Source organism: Anarhichas minor, unplaced genomic scaffold (assembly GCF_050575085.1).
Source record: "Anarhichas minor isolate MPS153535 unplaced genomic scaffold, ASM5057508v1 ptg000042l, whole genome shotgun sequence".
Classification (NCBI taxonomy): domain Eukaryota; kingdom Metazoa; phylum Chordata; class Actinopteri; order Perciformes; family Anarhichadidae; genus Anarhichas; species Anarhichas minor.
The window spans coordinates 8,180,601-8,203,330 of NW_027466488.1; the positions used below are offsets into that span (position 1 = coordinate 8,180,601).

Here is a 22,730-nt window from a genome sequence, read left to right on the forward strand (position 1 = left end):
GTGTGTGTCAATAAATCAGGGCATGTTTATTCACAGCACCATGTGTGTTCCAGACAGCATAAAATGAGTTAACAGTGTCTGGAGGAATGTATCCGTAAGAGAGGAAAGTACGGACGTAAAAAAACGGAGAAGCCTTAACGGGTGTAGCTTAGAACACGATGAAAAGCACGGAAAAACTGGGACTGAAAATAATAAGAAAAAACCTTTAAATGTACTGTGAAAAAGCAGTGACGACACAAAATAATGTATTGTAATTAACTGTAAACGTATACATCTCATATTCATGGGCTACTTATACTTATACATGCCCTGTAAAGAAAGAAATCCAAGTATTAAATGCATCAGAATGAAACCAAGGTGGAATATCCTGTATAGCAAATCATATAGTCAAATGTACATGTGTTTTTAGACCTCCGGTTTCTAAAGCATTTGAAAACAAATTGGCCATCTTTTTAAAATCATTGGACATGTTATTAGTGTTTTCAGAGAACTATCTGTGACAGTCACATCTGAAAAGCCCAGCGAGCACCTTTTTACGAAAAGTCAGAGGTGCACAACCACTTGCGGAGCCTTTACACACGACGCGCACGGCACGATGACGTTGTTTTCTGGTGTGCACCCCTCGCACCGACTTCACTGCGGCGAGTCTAAACCAGGCCTTTTTTCCCCTTTCATCTCTGACTCTTTCTGTGCCCTCCTGTGTTCTCTCTGTTTCTCTCGACTCTCTGCACATAAGGGATTTTAGTGCGGAGCCAGAGTGTTGACAAACACACACTTAGCAGGCCAGGAGCTCTTTCCAAATCAAATAATCAACCAGGAAAACCGGATTAGAGCACCAGAAAGAAAGAGCTCACTTTAGCAGTCCCAGTGAATCAACAGTCTCAATAGAAACATAGCACACAGCCGGTCTAATTCATTCACTGCTGTTACTAAAAACACAAATGTTTTCCATTTGGTGTTCCCTCCATTCAGTTCAATTTGATTCATTTAGATAATTGGAGGGGAAAAAAATAAAGCAGCTTACAAATGTAAACTGTAAAAAGTAACAAAACAATAACTAAACACGTGTAAGCCTTACAACACGTGGCTGGTTCAAAGAATAACATTTACTTTAGCAACAAGGGCTCAACACATGGTCCTGGTGCATGAGGGGTGGAAGTTGAACTGGAAAAGAAATACGACACAGCAGGTGGGAAGCTGCTAGTAGCCGTTTCTCCAACACCATAGTACGACATTCATTGATCTCAATTCATCCCAGATTTTTAAAATCAATGTCATTAGCTTTCTAGCCCGAACACTACACTTTACACCCCTGAGACTAGATCAAAACAGTGTCCCAAATGATGCCACACGCTCCTCAAGCGGCAGTCCGAGCACACTGCAGGGGCCTATTTGCACCGTCAGTCCAGAAAATGGGTGAAGCACCACCTGCAAACGGCAGCACATGTAAACAAACACACATGGATAGTACATTGGTTCTGGCGGAGGAGGCATGTCGGGCAGTGAAATGCACCCGGCACACACACACCCTTGACTCGTTTCACATTCCTGACTCACCCCCTCCGCCGCCCCCTAAATCTGTGCTCGAGTGTGAAATACCATAGGAGGCTGGTCTCTGCACTTTTAACTCCTCACCTTTCTGCCGGACCAGAGTTCAGCCCAGCTGGTCAGTCAGCAAGTAACTGAGGCCTGATAAGAGATCAGTTCTTATATTAAACCACGCTGACATTAAAGCCGGTCACATGTCCCCGGGCCTCGTTGAAGCCTGTCACTGTCTTACGGTTGCCGCTTCGGACTGTGGATCGAAATTTAGGATGAACTCCGTCCCTTAAAATAAAACCACTGGATACGGTTACATGCTCAGCTCCCGCTAAATAAAGTTCCCACCTATTTTTGGCCTCCATCTGTTCCACTGATCCAGTAATAAGGCTAGCAAAGCGAGGGGGGGGGGGGGGGGGGGGGATATCTCCCATCACTGCATACACACATAAACAGGCAACCATGCACATACACACACACACACACACACACACACACACACACACACACACACACACACACACACACACACACACACAAGTGTTTTAACTTAACTTGACAAATAAAGTAGAAAAATGACAGCGGTATTGAGAGCTGATCTGGGCTTTTTACGACTTTTGATAATGGGGTATTTACACGAGGGAGCACATCACCTGCTCCCTGCTCCTTTCCTCTTCACTCCTTCTCCTACCCTTCCTATCCTGACCTTCCTTCCTTCCTTTTTTCCTCTCCTCCCACTGCTTCTCCCCTTTGTCCCTCTCTCCTCTCCGTCCCTGTCCTCTCCTCTCACCTACCTCAGCTGCAGCTCTCTGCCGTAACTCGACACTTTCTCACAGCGAGCGCCTGACTCTGCCAAGTTGTTTCCCTGTGTTGCTCCACTGTTGCCATGGCGAGACCCTCTGTGCGTATGCAGGAGTCTGCGTACATGTGTGTGTGTGTGTGTGTGTGTGTGTAATGAGCGAGCATCTACGTACAATCACATTGAGGTAAACTACAGCCCTGAAGCTCGTGTGATAGAATGTGTGGATTTAAGGACACTAACTTTAGGTTTTTGATGTGTGTGTGTGTGTGTGTGAGAGAGAGAGAGAGACAGAGACAGAGAGCGACAGAGAGAGAGAGACAGAGAGAGAGAGAGACAGAGAGAGAGAGAGAGAGAGAGAGAGAGAGAGAGAGAGTAGCATGTGTGTGCAACAGATGAAAAAACAGGCGCAATGGTGGTCAAGGTCACCAGTGGGCCCATTTTATCTGGCAGTGGTTTCCCTCTGTAGCACTGTGGCACCTCGACCTGGGATCTATGGACACACACACACACACACACACACACACACACACACACACACACACACACACACACACACACACACACACACACACACACACACACACACACACACACACACACACACTGTTTGCCCAGCACACTGGGGAGGGCAGAGAGAGCCAGGGGGGGCCGGTTGACTGTTTGTTTAAACAAGGTCAATACATGTGCACGCATATGCGTGTGCGCGCGCACACACACACACACACACACACATACATACACACACACACACACACACACACACACACACACACACACACACACACACACACACACAGGAGCGTTTACTGTATACTGCATGAGGGCTGTATATGGCCTTGCTAGACTGGTCCAAACTCAATTCCTCGTATTCCAATTTCTCTCTCTCTCTCTCTCTCTCTCTCTCTGTCTCTCTCTCTCTGTCTCTCTCACACACCTCTGTCTCTCTCCTCCCCTCTCTCAGTGCGCCTCGCTGTGCGCTAAGCCTGATTACAACAAATGAGAGCCAAGCTTCCAACATGTTTATATGAAATACAGCTCCAGGGCAAAGCAGCACTAGCTGCAGCCAGTTCACACAGTGCAAACCGCATGCAATCTGCATTGTTGTCTGTGTGTCTCCCCCATTATGGCCGCCAGTCTACTGAGAGAGTCAGCCGGAGTGAAATAGAGACATGTCGAGGCAAAAAGCTTCACTCTGACACAAGACAAGAGGACAAAAGCAGATAGGACGGAGGTGGAGATGGACATATTATAATACAACCGTCTGTTTTTTGAAGACTTGTGTTAAAAAGAAAAGCACAGCCCTGTGCAATGTTGTGTTCTGCATGTACGCAACCTTTTTTTCTGTTGTGTCTGCCTCACTGTGCAGCAGCAGGTAATACCAGAGGGGCTCCTTATATTTGTGTGGGTGCAGCAGCACTCAATTAAGCTGTTTAAATACGCACAAGGATACTACCTCAGCAAGCCAGAGAGGCTTTGGACTTATATGTCTCCTAGCAACAGGTGTACCGATTATGGTCTGCAGCTAGCCCCGGAGGAACGGCTGAAACAACTCGTCAGCCGGGCTCAGACGTGGCCGGAACAATGTACGATTACTTCAAAAGGGGTCCGGTGGTCCATCGATATTGCAACAAATTATGGAAAGAATGCATAGGAATACACAGCATTCCTCACAGAACCCCGAGTTATTAATCACGTCTGTCGATACAGTTCAATGTAAACACTGTCACGCTTTCTGGCCTTCGTTTGTCTGGCTACTGTACATACAGACAGAAGAGGAGCTGGCTGCTATGACACACGTCTCTCTTCAGACCGCCGACCAACCGCTGCTCAACACCCTCACGTCTCACTTATTGGTATTAGCAGATAAAACTCTCGACACTATGCAGACTCAGCTTAGTACAAGTTACAGTGACGTAGAATTCAAAGGCACAAAATGATACAAGTATAACAATAAACATTATAAACTAGATCTATGTGATTCTGACTTGACCTCCACAAGAGGATCTCCTCAGTGGCTCATTTGCCTCTTATTTTCTGCGGCTACATTAATTAACAGCTCCTACATCCTGTGTCTGGGGCCCAGAACCACAAGTTAGAAATCACTGACCCCAAAACGGCTCCTCAACTCAGCCATTAAATTCGACACAGACACGCTGAAGAATTCACAAAACCGTTCTCTCTGAGAGATGTGGATGAGAGCCACTGGGTGAGAGGTATGAGTAACTCACTGCTGTGATACTGGAGCTAGTAGTAGAAGCCCAAACATCAATACGTCCTTCTCCCAGAAAGAGTCAATTCAAAAAGAAAGAAATCTACAATTCTGTCAAAAATACTGAGTTTAAAGTTAAAGTAAATCCTTTTTTTATGCTTACAGCCCAGCTATTTAGTTTTTCCTCTTTACAGCCCAAAAATTAAACATTCTGAAAGTAACTTTGGCCAGAAATCAGATTTTAAAACGTGGCCACAAACAGCCAGTAGCCTCACAGTCACAATCTGATCAGAGGAACACCTGTTGGGACTCCCACCTAAAGGGGATGGAGCGAGTCAGCAGTTGGCCGAACACCGGAGAAGCAGGCATTGGAGCCTAACATGGCGGGAAAGAGACATCCTTGAGTTTGTAAACGAAGCCAGGGCTTGTTTGCGAGAGTTTGTCGATGCCTTGCCGGGTACTGTGTTACTGTGAGATAGTACTTGAAGCCAGTACTCCATCTGCTACAGGAGATTAGCGTGAACTTCAAAGTAGAGCATTACAGACCTCTCAAAACTGCAACCGAAGGTTACCTTGACAGAGAACTACTTAGATCAATCAAATCCATGAATACTCCTCAGGCAGAAGCAAGGGAACCAAGAAGCTGCCTTCTTTGACAAACAATGCAACAGTAACAGCACAGAGTTGATGCGTCTGTCCAGCAGGTGAACTTTCCCAAACAAAGTCAACTTGTGAAAAAAAACTTTGAGCATTGCCGCTACCAGAGCCCTTTCAGGAGGGGAAGTCAGCACGGGAGGAAACCCGGACACATGTCATAGAAGTGCCCTCGATCTTTCTAACCACCTGTGTGATGTAAAGATGCACACACAACTGTATGCAAACTGTTACTGAGGGCTCCACCTGCACTCAATGTGTACTTATAGGCTACTGTACCAAAACACAAATGTCTGTGCCAAGAAATCCTACTTTGCATACTTCAAAAAGGTCAGATGATGGATTCAAATGTATCCACAACAACAACACACACGGCCCTGATTCTGTCTGACAATAAATATTGTCAGGCCAGAGGAATTTAGGATTAACACTACATGGAGAAGACGTCATAATAACAATGGCAGTTGCTGTGGTATTGGCCCCTGATCTGACTATCTACCAGTGTTTAACATCATAACAAAGAAAAATATAGTCGAATATGTCACAATCTATGAGTTCAAACTGTGCAGCAGAGAAGCTGCAGTCACACAGGCCTCCAGGGAATCGCTCGCATCACACCTTCAGCTCACCTGGGAAACAGGATACGTGCGAGCTTGTCAACGGCTTCAAGAGGTCTGACCCCCTTACGTCCAATAAATGCTGAGTCAAGACAGTGGCTGCCTCCAATAATATTCCATGTTGTTTTGTGTTTCTTTAATGTCAACAACAGCTGTGATCTTCTATCCAGCATGTTAAATTGTGTTATTCTGATATCCTCAAACAATAACCCAAAGCACAATGTGTGTGTTGGTTTTTGTGTTTCTGTAAAAACAATAATGACATCACAGGGGTGAAGAAATGACCTTTCGATGTGGTAGTTTTTATGCACAGTGCATCACAAAAAGGCTCAGAAGACCAACAATAGAGGACTGTGTGTTTAGTAAACAAAGACTGACTGTTAGACCTGCCGGACAAGTGCTGATACTATCACATAGCATAAACCGGCTGCTCATTTGGTGTTGATAGTTTTTTTTAGTGTCTTGGGAATTCTTCAGCGTGTCTGTGTAGAATTTAATGGCTGAGTTGAGGAGCCGTTTTGGGGTCAGTGATTTCTAACTTGTGGTTCTGGGCCCCAGACACAGGATGTAGGAGCTGTTAAGAAGTGTAGCCGCAGAAAATAAGAGGCAAATGAGCCACTGAGGAGATCCTACAACTGTGGAGCTCAAGTCAGAATCACATAGATCTAGTTTAAAATGTTTATTGTTATACTACAACAAGCTGGTGTGTGTGTGTGTGTGTGTGTGTGTGTGTGTGTGTGTGTGTACCAGACCACTTGCATCATCTTGTGACATTGTCTACTCTATAAAAGGACCTGAAAGCAGGTTGTGTGCTGTTGCGAGTTCAATACAGAGGAAATCTGGGTTAACAATTTACAATTGGACATTACTTTATCAATATTGAGGTATTAAAGTGATTAACTGCCACTTTACCGAAAACAGTGGAGTGATACGTATATTAGCTGATCACAGAATGGTGTACCGATTTATTTTGTTCTATGTCATATAAAATAAAGGTAATAAAGCTCTCTTGCTCTCTCTCTTCCCTCCCACACAGAACTCATTGAGCCTCGTATTTTCTCTCGCAGGGCTCCACAAACCGCCGCTCATGACAAGCAAAAGCTGTTTGTGTGCTTCTCCCGCTCTGTCCGCGACAACACGATTGCAGTTGGTTCATGAAAGTGCGTTTCAGCAGAAATAAATTACATTTTCACTTTCAGCACTGGTAGTGGCAGCACTCTGCTACAGAACGTCTAAGGAAGAAACACTGAGTGACTTCTTTCACTTTTTGCAACTATACTGTGCAAGTCTAAGCAGTCAAAGTCTATAAAACATTTTACGTGGGATTCATTGTACGGCAATTTATTAACAGAACAACATGATTAAAACAAGTAGATGAGCGGAAGTAAACTTATCTTCTCTTGTGGCTTATCATCTCTTTGCCTTCGGAGTTGCGATAGATTATAATCTTTGTCAAGATTTATCCCAACGAAAACTAATAACTTGATCAAATAAAACAATTTAAAAAAAATAAAATGTTTGGAGTAAACAAACCAGAGTCTGCTGTCTTCACACTACAGTATAAACACAATGCACTGCTATAACAACAAACAACCCCCTCTGGGGATGATGAATGAGGGCAAGCGTGGCAAACGCTCGGTTGAAAACATTTGACGGCTAAATTATGCATCGTCACATATGGCAGGATGGAGTGTTGGTCTAACTGAGGTTGAGATGGTTAATGATTGGCCTGGAGGGAGCCTGCATGACTAAATGCATGAGGACATAGGCTGTTCCTAAAGCAACAAATGGCAGTCATTTGGGCTCCGTGGTTCTTTCAGGAAGTGTCCACAGCTGTTCGAATGTTGCGGTTTTTAAAAATGGTTATATAATCTTGTGTATATTGTGCTGTTGACTGAGTTAGCCTAAAGGACAAACCTTCCCATCTGTAGTCCCAAGCAATGACAACACATGTTCCCCACAACCAATAATAACAAAACAATTATTAATCATAATTAATTATACACAAATTATTGGGCTGTGTTTCCAAAGCGTTGTACATGTCTTACTGTGTAAGAATGAATTGCATTTTCGATATGTGGCAATCCTATTGGGCGGGTTGAAGTCAGCCATTGTTGGCTTCCACAATGTGGTCACGGTCCGGCTCTAAGGCCCCATCCTAATCATACGCACAAAGGAAGCTCGTCACGGTCTTCTTGAAATATTAATGGGACTGAAATCTCTCTCTCTCACAGGTGCTATCAAATTACAAAGCAGCTGACTCGGCTATAGTGGCAGCTCTCTTTAGCTGCCTGCTTGTCTATCTGCCTCAACAGCTTGACTGACAGTCTTGCTGTGGGAGAGGATCCATGTGACCGTCCACACATGCAAATCTGTAAGACGAGACCCTGAATGCAACGCACATCACAACAACCAGTAATAAGGCCTATCTATCGAGAGTCCAATGATGTAGCATTAGGCTTAGTAGCAGCTATCGCTAGATGACAGGTAGGTTGCTGAATGATAAGCGCTCAGTGCACAGGGTCTCCCTTGACTAATGCATGGCCAGCATCACGTCAACACAAACAGTAAGTCAGTCCTGACCTCAGTATGGCAGAGACACCGGTGGTCGTATTTTGTTTAATGGAGCAGAAAAACCAAAGTTAATATCCAGTAAAACAGCTTTTAGTCATTTTTAATGCGTAAGATGTCAGGACAAATGTTTCTCACCGCTAACCTTGTTAGCATTTGGGTAATTGGTCTTACCTTGACTATCGGGTGGCCTCCGGACGCTGCTTTGATGGCTCCTCGGCTGCCCTCCGTCTCATAGTGCGCTCGGTGGTGGGCTTTGGGCTGGACCTCTATCTTCAGGTCGTACTGGCCAAACTGGCTCGGCAGTGGCCAATCGAGTGGAGGCAGTGAAGAGGTCCTGATGAGAGAAAACCACACACACACACACACACAGTAGATTAGAGCTTTGGTATGAAATAATTCTAACATAGAGTGTTGTATAAAAGATGAATTCCCCTCAGAAAATCTGCTTTCCTTCACATTTATCATATTTCAAAATGTTCTGTACGTATGGTAATGTCTGTGACATCACAGAGTAGGGTCAAGCAAGACAACCTCTCTGTCCAAAAAGTCTTTCTACGTGATGGGTGAAGACGATCTTAAAAGGCTGTCTGAAGACCTCCAAAAGCTGAAAAAGAAGCATTTCCCTTTCATGGTGTGAGACAGCATAATAGGTGTAAAATAGGGGGCATAACAGGCAGTTGTCTTAGCCCCACCAGACGGTGAATCACTGGAATGCCCACATGCATTAGTCCTGTTCTTAAACATAACACTTGTTATAGGTCAGGTTAAGACTTTAAGGTTGAATCATCTTCTAAGGGGGTTTTTCTTTGTGAGTGTTCTGTGTGGGTCAGTGAACGGGTGGTAGGAAGAGAGTGTGTGTCAGATAGTGAGTAAATTACTCTGTGTGTGTGTGTGTGTGTGTGTGTGTGTGTGTGTGTGTGTGTGTGTGCATACTGTACAAGTGTATATTGTATGTGTAATGCATCACAGGGGCTGGTATTGTGTGCTGCCTCTGTGTAGGTCACAATCATATTTGAACAGCTGCACTCACAAACAAAACACTCAATGGCCTCCACAGAGAAACTGGGTCTCTCCATCTGTGTGCATTGCAGGAGTTTATCTCCAAAGCTTTTTTGTAAACACAAACAACCATTAACAACAACCAAGCAGTCAACATTTGTCGCATCTTTACTGTGTACACGATTAATTATTCATGATACAAGAGGCAGCACGAGCTAGACTGTATGTGTATCGTCCAGGTGTTCTGTCGGGTAGCGGTTACAAAGTCACACTGTTTTCTTTTAGCACAGCAGTACACACAATCATAAATCAAACTGCGTCCATGCGCGTGTGTCTCCATTTCAATAGCTGTGTATGTTAGGCCTGAGTCAGTGAATCGACTGCAGCTGCGAGTATGTGCTGTCTCCTGGGCTAAAAAGAAGACCAGCTACGCTACACACTGATCTCTACCTCAGTTTAGGCTCTTTGTTCAGACGGTCACACGGTGGCATAAGCTGTTATTCGGCTCTACCCAGGACGATACAGGTTCCTAGCATGCAAACGAGTCTAAACTGCATGTTAGATCTTCTGACAGTACATATAATTCTTCGGGGAAAGATTGTAAAGTTTCTCCCTTAATTCTTCCCTTTCCAAACGTCCGTCAAGAGCTGGCTACATGCAGGCCGATCTGATCAGAGTGAATTAAAGACATGTGAGTCAGGCTTCCAGTGGAGCCATTTCACTTCATAAACCGCCTTACAGACTGGCACCGGATCCAAAGGAGAGACTGCATTTTGGAATGAAAGGGGCATGTGTCAGACATTTTGTGGAGGTTTTTGAGCAGCTAAATGCGGCCTTGTGGTTGAAAATGTAACTGAGCTCCATTCTACAGATGTGACACACGAATGACATGGAAATGTCAGCTAAAACCACTTCAGGTTGTAACTTGTTGCATAAAGACTAACTGGCCAGGTTGAGCAAATCACATGAGATTATATCTACACAACATACCACCAATAGTTGTCATGATTGTCGACATGATCATCTCCTTTAAAACCGCCGTATGGTTAACTATTCTGAATGTATCGTCTGTTTCCTACTGACAGCGGCTCCATCTCAGATCTAACACGGTGTAACAGAGGCATCCTAACCCTCGTGTTTTCCTCCCGACAGCCACGACATAACCGCCCAGGAAGTGCGGGTTTGCATGGCTGCCACGGTAACAGGAGTAGAGGGAGGACAGAGGAAATGTGAGCTTTGTGACGGAGCGGAGCAGAAGCGGCGGCCTTATGTCCTCACACAGAGCGTAACCTCTCTCAAATGACTACGGCGTGGTGTCGGGGCTCCCGGCCTGATCACAGTCCCACAACTCATCCTGTCTTCTTCATAGCATCCTAATAGCATCCTTTCCATCTGATGAATTAGGGAATCTTGTGTCTACACATATAAAGTCATTAAAATGACACCATTTAAATAGATTATCTTGCATTAGATACCATAAATAAAAATAAAAACCATAAATATGTCATGCATAATAATGCAATGACGTTATTCTGTCGCTGTCTTAGAAATGTCACTAACAAGGACAAGGATGCAAATATCAAACAGTGACTCGTCATAAAGCTGACCCTGTTACCCTGGCCTGTTATTGTCTGGAGAGTGTTAGGTCTATGTGAGCAAGCATTTCTGTTATGTCTATGCACGTGTTTGTGTAAGTATGTATGTGTGTGTGTGTGTGTGTGTGTGTCGTGGCCCCCTTGCCATATGTGCCCTGTGCTGATTTACAGTGCTAGGGGCCAGTGCACACAAACAAGGCCATGTCTTCATCTGCTGCACACATTGGAGAACAGACAGCAGACTCCTGTCCTAAAAAAACTCCAATATGATATAATATACTAATAAACTTGTATTACTATACAATGTTTCTAAGTCAGATTTATACTGCTGATACAAAGCTCAAAGTTCCCTTGTTATTGAACATTGATCCATCAACAAGCCTTTTATTCATCTAACGTGCTATTTAATGCTCCTTTACTGCCCTGCAATGTTTTCACTTCTCTCCCACATCAAAAAGGCTTTCCAATCTTTATGACACCTCACAACACTCCATAAAAACATTTACCACTGAGGTCTATTGTTTAGCCTTGCACTAGTAATTGCTTTTAAGATTGACGACAATTGCTGTCTTGCCGAGCGGTGATTGCATCAATATTTCACAAAAATGACGGACACAGAGGCAGTTATCGCCACACCACCTTCTGTTTTTGACTTTAAGTTAAAAATGCTTTCGAGTTTAAGGATGTAATGCGTCAAGAATCTATTCCACACTGCTACTGCTGTCACTACTGTCGCCAAGTCTTTCTCGGATACAAACAGGAAGTAGAAAAGAACAAATGGATTGCAACAGAAAGTTCTTTTTAACCAGTTGAGAAAGTCCTCGCTGACATTTGAACAGATACAAACGTTTTCCAGTCACTTCCTCTCCATCGACTCCTCTACATCTGCATGAATATTTTTGCTGAAACTAGATTAGGTGACTGCATCTACGAGATTAGAGTCAAAATCTTCCACTGTTATTCTGCTCAACATCAGCAAATTTACCTGAATATAGGTGTATGACCGGGTTTGGGTTTATTCCATGAGAAGTGAGAGGGCACCGAGAGGAACTGTTCCCCGGGCCCATCTTTCTTCAGGCTGTGCAAGCCGTCGTCTGAAGGAGAGTCCAGATTAGGAGACATATTTCCTTGGTCATCCAGCCCCAGCTCCCCTTTCCCCGTTTGCATAGACGTTCTGTCTTGTGAGGTCTTCCTCGTCTTGGATGGGATGTCTGCCTCGGACGGGCAACACTGGAAGGGTGACATGCCCACAGAAGGACTGCCGACCCAGGTGTCCTCTGTCACGCTGCCCCTGGGTGACGGTCCCGGTGTGGGCGTGGGTGAGTGATGGGGAGACAGCGAGCCGGGGTAGCAGATGTCGGCGCTGGAGTGGCGCCTCTTGCCGCAGGGCGAGGTGGGACGCGAGGAAGGCCTGGAAGGCGGCCGCGGGCTCAGCCAATTTTCGTCGGTGACACTGGTGCGTGGCGAGTGACAGGGGGACTGTCGGGGCGACAGGCTGACGGAGTGAGAGTGGTGCACAAAGGCGGGGTGGTGGTGCTGCCAGTGGGGCTGCTCCTCCAGAACCCCACCGCCGGTTTGAGGGGAGACACAGCCCGGGGAGGTGAGAGGGGAGCCCAATGTGAAGCGCGCGGCCGCTTCATTCAGCTCGGAGTCAACGTCGTCGTAGACGTGTGAGAAGGACTCACAGGAGGAGGCGTCAGAGAACCAGCTCCTGGAGGAGAGGCTGCTGCACGGACTGGGGCTGAGCGAAGAGTCCCGGTACGCGTGGTCCAGGGGCAAGTAAAGGTGGTCTCTGGACAGGGGCCTGTCGCCGTGGTAGTCCCCATCGGGACAATTGGCCCTCAGATCCTCCTCATTGCCGTCCATCTCCTGCTGGCAGCTGGGGGAGATGGAAGTGATCTGGATACTGGGGCACTCAAAGGCCTTCGGTGCCTCCAGGGGAGCAGAGGGCAGCAGAGGGGAGGCGCCGTACTTGGAGGCCTGCGCCCCATAGCTCGGAGGCTCGGGTCCTGGTTTGTGCGAGTAAAGGCGTTGGGAGTTGCTGATGATTTGGGAGTGGGACTGCATGCCATGGCGAGGCAGGCCGATAGACTGGTGGTTGGTGACCATAGACTGGGGCTGACCCACATTTAGGATGTAAAAGGACGTGTTGTCATCGGGCTCCAGGTCTAGGAGAAGAAAACAAAAGGAGAGATTAAGAAACAGCAATCTGGAGGTTATTTTCTTATTGCTGTTACTTTTCCCTTAATGTTCTTAGTTTGACTTCATTGTGTTAATGAAAAAGAATACAAATTCCTCTAGGCAGCAACATCCAGAGCAACTCTCATCAAGACGTTCAAAAGCGTATGTTGGTAACACATACTTTGGATTAAAATAAAATAGTGTTTAGAGTTCAAAGACTACACCTTAGTTGTGTCACAGCTTCTAAAGCCACATTGTTGGGATAGCTACCTCGGGTTGTAGGAGCACAGCTACGGTTGTGTTTATCACACAAAAGCACTAGTAGGCATAGAGTTGATACATTTGCATCTAACCAACCCTTTAATCATCCTGATCACAGTTTAAATCAGTCTGGCAGAGAGGAATAGTGTAAAAACATATAATAACGAGGTCATTTTCAACCAGAATTAGAGCTTCTACTTCAGCCAAGACAATGAAAGCGTATTTGAGCATATTTGTATATTACTGTTTGGGTTGCTGTATATTTGTGCCTCGGGACTCCTTAAGCATGAACACAGTGGTCTGAAATCTCCTCCAGGCCTGTTAAACTCTGTCTTAAAAAGGGATAAGACTAGAAGATGTAATTGGTCATTATTATAAAGCCAACCTGCTGATACTACATTCCACCTACGAGTAATGTATTCATCTTCACCGGGACCGCGCTTGAGTCCAAATTATATGATCGCAGACCCATATACGGTTGCGCGCTGAGTTTGCGAATGAGCCCAGTTTCAGGAAAGTAGAGGCCAGAGTGTTGCTGGGTAGCAGGCAGTCATACAGGCATTGTTCCAAGAGGGATAACCAATGAACAGCACTACTCAGGAAACAAATTCACACAACGGTGCGTGCTGTCCGCTGTCATCACAGCTAGCGCCGGCAGGCTATTTATACCAAAGGTCAACACACACACAAACAAATAGACAAGAGCCCAGTGTCCGCATTGGCACTACTCTGTTAGAGGTTATCGATAAACCTACACTGGATACGCTCTGCTGCTCTCACTGGGAGTAACCCAATGTTCGACATGGGAAACTTCATTGCACTTGCACAATAGAAACGCTTCGGGAATTATATATACAACATATATAACATACATATATAACCCACAACATGTAACCCATTTTGAATAGAAACAAAGCTTGAAAATAAAAAGCATCATGTAACATCAGGCTTCCTGTCATGTCCCGTCTTTGGCCTTTAAACCATGATGAATACAACTTCTGCTTAACAAAAAAAAAGAAGAAGAAATGATTAATATCCTTCAGAAAATTACAAAATGACGAAGTTAAAAAATATAGGCCAATGAGATTGAGCATTCATTAAACGATGAGCTAAGCTGAAACCACACTGTGGCCGGCACAGGAGATGGTTGTGAAATCATCACACTTCCCTTTATTCCTTAAATGTATCTACCTGCCTCAAAAGACCATTTTTTACATTTGAAAACTAAAATAGAGTAAGATAAACAGGCTATAGCTTGGTAGTAAGTTCATTTAAGTTCCCATATTTGTTTCCTCCGACTGTAAATGATAACCACATACCAGTAATATGAAAGCTTTGTTAAATCTGATATCACAGGTGGCCTCAAAGACGCTTGTAAAAAGGTTTTTGCTTTCTGTCCTCCTCTCCTCTCTTTCCAACAGCAGCAACAGAGGCAGTGGCAGCGAGCTTTATTTATAGCTGCTCAGTTTGGAACTGGCGCTGCCTGCCTGTCACAAGACCCGGCAACGGATCCTCTGACCACAACATCTGACTGACTGACGAGCAGCAAGAGGAGGACGACCGAGTCGATAGGAAGAGAAAGAAGTGTGACAGCCTGAAATGGGAAATAACACGAGGAGAGTGTCCCTGCTTCTTTTTATACAACATATAAAAAACATAGAATTGCAGTAAAGATAAATCTCGATTAAAAGCATTTTTGAAACAATTTGTCAAAGAGGACAACAATAAACACATTGTATTCATTCTCCCTTCTAAAAGCCTCTATCCTAGAAACTTATTCAGACAAACATTATCACAACATTTTGGATTACAAAGACATGAATATCTCTGCAATAAAGGAGAGATAAGACATGAATTGTCATTTGCTAAAAAAAATCTGAATTCTGAATAGGCTTTTCTGGGTTGCTGCTGAGCTAAAACACAACTTAACACGCTTGTTTTAGCTCACATCACATTGAAACACATTCAAAAGAAATTGAATACAGATAATTCAGGGCAGGTCAGCACCAGGTGCTGTTGATTAGGTACTAATTACAGACTAATTACAAGCCAATTAAACCATTAAAGTTGCAACAGCTTTTCCCCTGAACTTTTATCTTGATAAATCTGGAACTGTGTTTTTATTTATGCATTGTTTTGTTAGTGAAGCTTACTCGGAGGGTAAGTTTGTTCATTACAACTGAATATTATGTTAAAATATTGTCACATTTAAAAGATAAGACTAAACAGTCACAATTTGCTTCATCTACAAATCCCTGCACAAGTAATGACATATTCAATTCATAAGCTTTGGCAATTTAAACTTCACGCAGAGCCTCCTGATGCCAACCCAAGCTGACAAGCGCTTCATCGACTGATGCACGTTTCATTAGGGCTGCACCAACCAACCGACCAACGAGCTATTTAGAACTCCTTACTGGACGAAGAAGAAACTAAACGAGAAGCTACAGTTGCTGGATCAGGTAAGTTATGAAATGTGCGACAAAGAGCAGCAATCACTAGAAACTAACCTCACACCTGGGCATTGATGGTTCATGTTCCGACACTGTGCTTTGTATTTTGTAGCCTGTGGTCACAGAAAACAACCTGTTTAGAGTAAACTACTGCGAAGAAGCCACCGTTGTTGCTGCCGTGTCTGTTGTGTACTACTAGTAGCAATGGCAATCATCAAGTATATAGTATCATGTGATAACTATGTTTGGATAAAATGTATGATACATGTTAATAAACACATCACGGTGGGAGAGTCTTGGTCTTTGTAGGAGTTATCCGAGTTGGCCCAGTGATTGTAATGAGAGCAGTAACTTGTCTCTGGGCTGTCTGCTTCTCTGTCTCCTCAGATAACAGATTAGAAATCCCTCTGCTGAGTTCATTTAACATACTGAGTGCAGAAAGGATCCATCTGCTTTTCTATTTTTGAATCCTATACACACTATGAAGAGAGGTAAGTAGCAGTGTTGCACAGATACGGGCCAGACGGGGGACGACCATGTTACCTGGCTCACAGCCCTCTCCTTTCCCTGAGATAAGATTAGCCTGCTACCTAAAACCTTCCAGTGAGAGGAACGGGGTGGGTGGTGGGGAAACCTCCCCCTCCCCCCCCCGTCAGAGCCAAACACCAGTCACCTTAGGACAGAAGGTCAGAGAGGAGTAGTGGTATTGTGTGTTTTTTATCAACGGCCTTTTTATCTAAAGCCCCTACAATGTTCCTATAAGCCTCCTCAGGTATCCATACATCAGACAGCCAATCTGGTTAAATAAAGATCTGTAAGAGGCTTTGCTGTAGCGAAGATAATAATAGCTCCACCTCACTGGGAGACGTTTCAGTGGAGTCCGCATCTTTGTGGATGTTTGTGAGGCTCCACAAAAGAACGCCGTGTTCTCGCGCTAGCCACGGGAACGTGCCGGGACCCACTGGTGACGGTGGCGTCCACGTTGGCTCCTTGACACAACAAGCCTCTGGGTGACCGTCACACTCCCCGGGGATTCTCGTTTCGGGGGATAATCCGCAGAGACTTTTGTTTCCTCCCTCCTCCTACTCTTACTGCACACAGAGTGTGTCAGGGTCCTGTGACCGGCGGTGGCACAAAGGCCCACATTCTGAGAAAGTACCACTGAGGGAGAGAAGGATTTATCTCTCCCAGAGAAGATGACGAGCTCATCGGTTACGATCTTTCTGTCTACCTCTCTTCATTCTGTCTACCTCTCTTCATTCTGTCTACCTCTCTTCATGTGAACATGTGCATGCGTATGGGTATAAAAGTGTGGGTGGTGTTTGAATGTGCGTATGCTCCTCTGTACCTGTGGTTGTGCCTCTGTGCCTTCCTGTGTCTTTTCGCATTTTGCTGTTTGGGTATATGTGAGTGTACCCTTGTGTGTGTGAGTGTTTGTGTGCATATGTACGTGCGCACACCCCAACACATATTACTGTTTTAGGTTACCCGCTAGCCCCAACAGCATGTGTTGCTGGAGCTGGAGGGTAACCTTAGTCAGGGTTCCCTTTGTGGTGGGCGAGCAGGTTGATTAGAGCCGGCTCTGCTTACATCCCCGGCACAGAGGGCTTTGTTGTTCAGCCCGGTCTCCTCTTTCAGCTGCCGACCAACAGACCAGAGCACAAAGTGTGCCAACACGTCATGTACAGTACGGGATAAAATGTATACACCTCAGATAAATAATCAGCTAACGGGACGCACCGATCCAACTCTTTCTTTCACATTTAAATCACGCATTCTTCACCGTGTGGAGATGAAGCTCTACCGTAAGTTCAGTGAGGAAGATTACACGTGTTGCATGCCTCGGCCCGTCGCCTGTTTCTCGTACATCTCTGACTCCTCTCACGCATGCTCACTCACTATTTCCTTGCTGTCCTCGTTTTGGGGGGCTGTCAATCATGATATCAGCTGTTCTGATCAGCTGGTCTCTTCTATTCAATACAAATACATCGTTAGCCTTTCACCTTGCTGCCGTCTCCTGTTAAATACGATTGTCTCTCCACCTCTAGTAGGTTCATGTTGCTGCTGCGCGCCCCTCCACCTCGCCTTCATCAACTCATCATTCTACGAGCCTCATCACCTGGACTCCACGGGGAGATTCATCTTGTAGATGTAGATCTTTTTTTTCCATCTTGATTTAACTCATTTGGGCTAATTTGTATGTACCTTAAAACCACAGCAAGGATTGCTGAGTCAGTGGGCCGCTGTGACTTTATGAAACTGTAAGAGAAATCATTGATGAAGGGTGTATACCTTGATACATTCAATAATTTATAATTCAACAATAACCCCTTTTAAAAACCTCTTTAAATCTTTTTTATTGCGGTTGTTATAGATATTTGCAGTGATTCCCAGCAGAGCTCACAAAAGCAAATTTAATTCCTTCCCCCTTGAGTTTTCCAAGAACCGCGGCTGGCTCGTTGCCTACGCTTCTAAACACAGAGCCTGTGACGCACATGCACACCCGTATCGTAAGGACTACACCTGTGGCTGTAAACCTTGCTGACTGGGTCTGTGCCAAACCTCCTAATGATCCCTGTACACTATGTGTAGGTGGTTTGGGTCAGTGCACAAAAAAGTGAGAGTGAGCTAGAGAGAAATCCAAATGAGGCAGGCTGGACATAGAACATATAGAGGAGAATCCTGAGGTACGGGTCTGGGTCTAACCCGACATCTCCACAGCTTTGTGCCTGTCTTATCCTAATGTTATGTTCGGGTTACATCAAAAAGCCTTCCTGTGCCGTCACAGCAGACTCAGCAGCCAGCAGAGGCTTAACAATGGCAGCCTAAGCCAATGTTAACATATGCCGGCAGCTAAATTAAGCTCCTAATTAACAATCTCATGCCGAGATAACATTATGGGATAAACATAGAGTGCCAAGTAGCCACCTGAACTAAATACCCACCAACGCACGAAGATCCCTTTCAAACACTTCACTAATTGCCATTAGAGTACATCAAATGTGGTACTCTTAAAAATATATCAGGAAAGATTAGTACTTATATTTTGATCCTAAAAATGAGCTATATTTAAATGGAATTTATACTTTACAAATAGTGAAATTAATATTAATATATTTCAGCACAGATTTAGAAGAGGACCCTGATCCTCACACAAGGAGTTCACTGCCCGGGGGTCTGAACACCAAAGATGAATGAACATTGCGGTTAGGAAACTTCCTGTCAGGGCAAGTCTGAAGTAACAAAGCTATAATTGCTAAGAGCTAGGACTAGTAATTCAAACTGGAACCATTAGACTAAAGAAAGTTCTCAGACATCCAGCACTTAATATAAGACAAACACGAGATAATGCAGAACGTGGCGTACAGCTAAATGTCGACAGAAATGAAACTCAATGTGTCTTTAGATTATATGTAAGGATCACACGACACGTATTTGACAGATATGTCCAAAACCAAACTAGAGCCACATCCCTGACGGCAGCAAAGCTTTCCATAAGCTTGATCAGAAGTAGGGCTGCCCCCTCTTAGTCGACTAAGAGTTATTTAGTCGATTAGTCATTTTTTAAAGCTTTTCATGGAGAATGACTTATTTCCAAGAAACTTAGGAGCACATCTCTGGTAAACACAAGTTTTAAAGCGGTGCTTTTGTGTGATACTTTGTAGAGAAACTCAGTCGTAAGGATCTGTCGATTAAATTAACTGATCGATTAGTCGACAGAATTGTATGAGTGTTAAGTTGACTAAATCCCGTTTCTTAAACGTCAACAAACCTGGTCCGGGATAAAACAATATGGGAAACCCAGTGAACACAGATCAATTTCTGCTGAGGTTTTCAACGTGTACGTTTTTTCGCGCATGCATTTACATGATAAAGCCCGGGACAAGGATTCTTACTTGAACCCGATATGCTTCTAGTTCGCCATCGCCATAGTTCTACATCGACATGGACCAGCAGAGCCGGGAATAGAACCGCACCGAAAGGATGACCCACTCTTTCACTGAGCCACAGTTGCCATTTAAACACAGATTTTGGAGTAACTAGGTCTAAATGCACGCTGTAACCCCCCCCCCCCAAGCTTCTCTTAATAACCTGGTTTCATCTGTGCATTTAAACAACAACGTCTCAGAGCTACAGTGCATTATGATATTGGCTTGACGACGAACACGAGCTGCTTGATGGCCTGCAATAACCCGGAGCAGATAACATCAGAGGCTCCTGCTAGCAGGGGTGACATTTGAACAATCTGTCAGGGCTGACTGTGCATGTGCCTGAAAAGAAAGTCAGGACTGGGGGAGGGAGAGACGGAGCGAGGGAGAGGGACATACAGGGAAACAGAGAGACAGAGCGGTGAGAGACGAGAGAGAGAGAGAGGACTTAGTAGTGAGACTACAGTATATACACACAGCTGATAAATGCACAAGTGTGTCAACCAATATCCTCCAACCGAGCCCATAACAAATCATACAGATTATTATACTATATACTGTATATACTATGTCCCCGGAATATCCCAGCATCAACAAATAAGTGTGTATAGAACAGATTGTTTTAAATGTACCTGTACACCTTTCCTAATCTCCGCATGTCAACAATGGCCACCCCCGGACCTCCTGGCCTTGACCCACCTTCACAAAGATTGATTAAACAACTGTACCAGCAGAACCACTTCACATCCTCTGTGTGGCTTGAGCAGCAGGGGGGACGGATGGTGACGATGTGGTGAGGCGGTGAAAAAGGAAACGCAGTGTCCTCAAGTAAAAGGGTCCATCTGCTGCGCTTGTAACAGTCCTGCTGCTCTTTATCATGCTTGTAATCAGGCGACCACAACAGAAACAAACTAACAGGAAACAATAAAGGAAAAAGAACAGGAAGACAGCAATTTCCCCTCCAAAAGCATAAATGGAAGTAGGAAAACCCTTCCTTTACATCTTGTTCACAGCTCTGCAAGTTCATACATGTTGACTCCAACAAGATGACTTCACTATCTTTACCATCGAGGCCCAATTCATGTTTTACACTCTTGTGTAGTGCATGAAGTGATCAGCAGTTCATATTGTTACAACCTCTATCCACAATTAGTGTGCCCTTTCCGCCCAGCTGTCAAAGTCCACATGGTCCACATTCCACTGTTGACCCATGTAGTAGGGTCCACTCAAACACAGGGGCCCCGACTGAAGTGTGTCCCATCATCCCCTTGAAAATCTAACCAACGCCTCGCAACTGGGGTTACTTAATTTCAATCTTTTTTTGTGTATCCCCTCTGAATTTCCCCCGCGCCGGGCATCGCAACAGTCGCTGTTTCTTGATAATTCGGGACAAGAAAAAAACAGCATGGGGTAGAGGTGCCAATCCTAAGCATTAGCCGCATTGAGAGGTAGCCGAAATTAAAATAGGATTCAAAACCAAGCTAATCCCTGCGTAGCAAGCCATGCCTTATAGTAAGAACGAAAAAAAGAAAGAAAACCAGATGCAGGAGTTGAACAGCTTTCTCTCTGGTGTAATGCAGCCTCTGACATGTTGATACAGCGCAGCCAGCGGTAGCTTCAGTTACACTAAATTTAAACTAGACAGATGCCACACATAGTTACTCATGCCTCGCCCCGGGAAACAAACGTCTCATTCATCACACTGGGTACTGTGACCCCTTCGGGTCAGCCGGGTTAGGGGGCACCCGCATGGGGATCCGGCCCCACATGTGGACCTCGTGCATGACCGTCTGACCTTTCACCTCTCTGTCTTTTACCTTTTCATGAAGGTATTAGAACCCGTGGGTCCATACACTCGCTTGTTCCTGATACAAAATACTGGCACATCGGGAGTCAAGTGCAGTGAATACAACATGAAATTATATTTTAATAATAATAATAGTATTTGAGATGAAAAAAAAACGAAATTTAAACTTTAGACTGGAGACCGCTTACCAAATTGCCCATATGTGTGTATGTAGTTATTTTAGGGCAGATGTAATGTAAAATAAAACAGGACAGCCTGTACTCTGAATGACAGCTGCTTGTATGAGTAGCGGCTCCAACTCCTCAGCATAAAAAAGCCCAAACAAACACACACACGCACACAAACACACCTGGCTAGAGTCCGGGAGCGCCGACACACACTCACCTGGCGATGTAGCGCACAGCATTCTTCCACTCCTCTCCCCGGTGAGATCGCAAAGTGCTCGAGCAGTAAAAAGTTGAAGGCTGCAGACGTGCTGGGACAAGAGGGGTTCTCCTGAGCTAAGTACAAACAAGTCACTAGAACCTGCCGCCTGCCCTCTGCCACTCTCTCTGGGAGCTCAAAATAGTCCACCATGAGAGCGATGTAATTTCAGTCTTTCCCACGACAAGGACTGAGAGGACTCTTGGTTCAGAGCAGCAGAGCAATGACAACAACATAGACAAGGGCAACATTTCTTTCTCCGCTAGCTGCTCTCATGAAAAAGAAATGGGCCTTGACATGTCTTCCTTTCTAAACACGACAAAGACAATCCCACAGGCACAAGAACTGTCGATGCCTGTCAACGGAACACAATCAGACCTGACTAGTCACTAAGTGGCTGTGGTGACTGTCGGCATCTGGAGATTTCATTAGCCTAGATCAGTCTCTCTGATGTCACTGGTGGTCTCTTTCACATCCTGAGAAAGCATTGAGAGGAGAGAGGAGCCTCCGTCGTCCTGGTGGTGGGTCTACAATGAGTCTGTGCTGGTACGGTGGAAACCGAAAAACCACAAAAGAAAACAACAAAAAGCAAGGACTACAAAGTAAATATATATATGGATTACATACAAAGAGAAAAAAGAAAGGTCTCGCCAAACAGAGCTGTTCATCTTCCCCCTCACCAGCAGC

General features: G+C 44.9%; 1 protein-coding gene across 1 annotated transcript in view; it reads right to left on the minus strand.

Moving 5' to 3' along the window:
- nfatc3a (nuclear factor of activated T cells 3a) overlaps positions 1-22,730 on the minus strand; it is a 52,510-nt gene that overhangs the window by 23,776 nt on the left and 6,004 nt on the right. The window contains exons 2-3 of the mRNA XM_076109882.1: positions 11,975-13,157; positions 8,567-8,729 (exon numbers count right to left, since the gene is read on the minus strand). Of these exons, the coding sequence (XP_075965997.1) occupies positions 8,567-8,729; positions 11,975-13,157 (1,346 nt within the window). The remainder of the gene's footprint in view (positions 1-8,566; positions 8,730-11,974; positions 13,158-22,730) is intronic.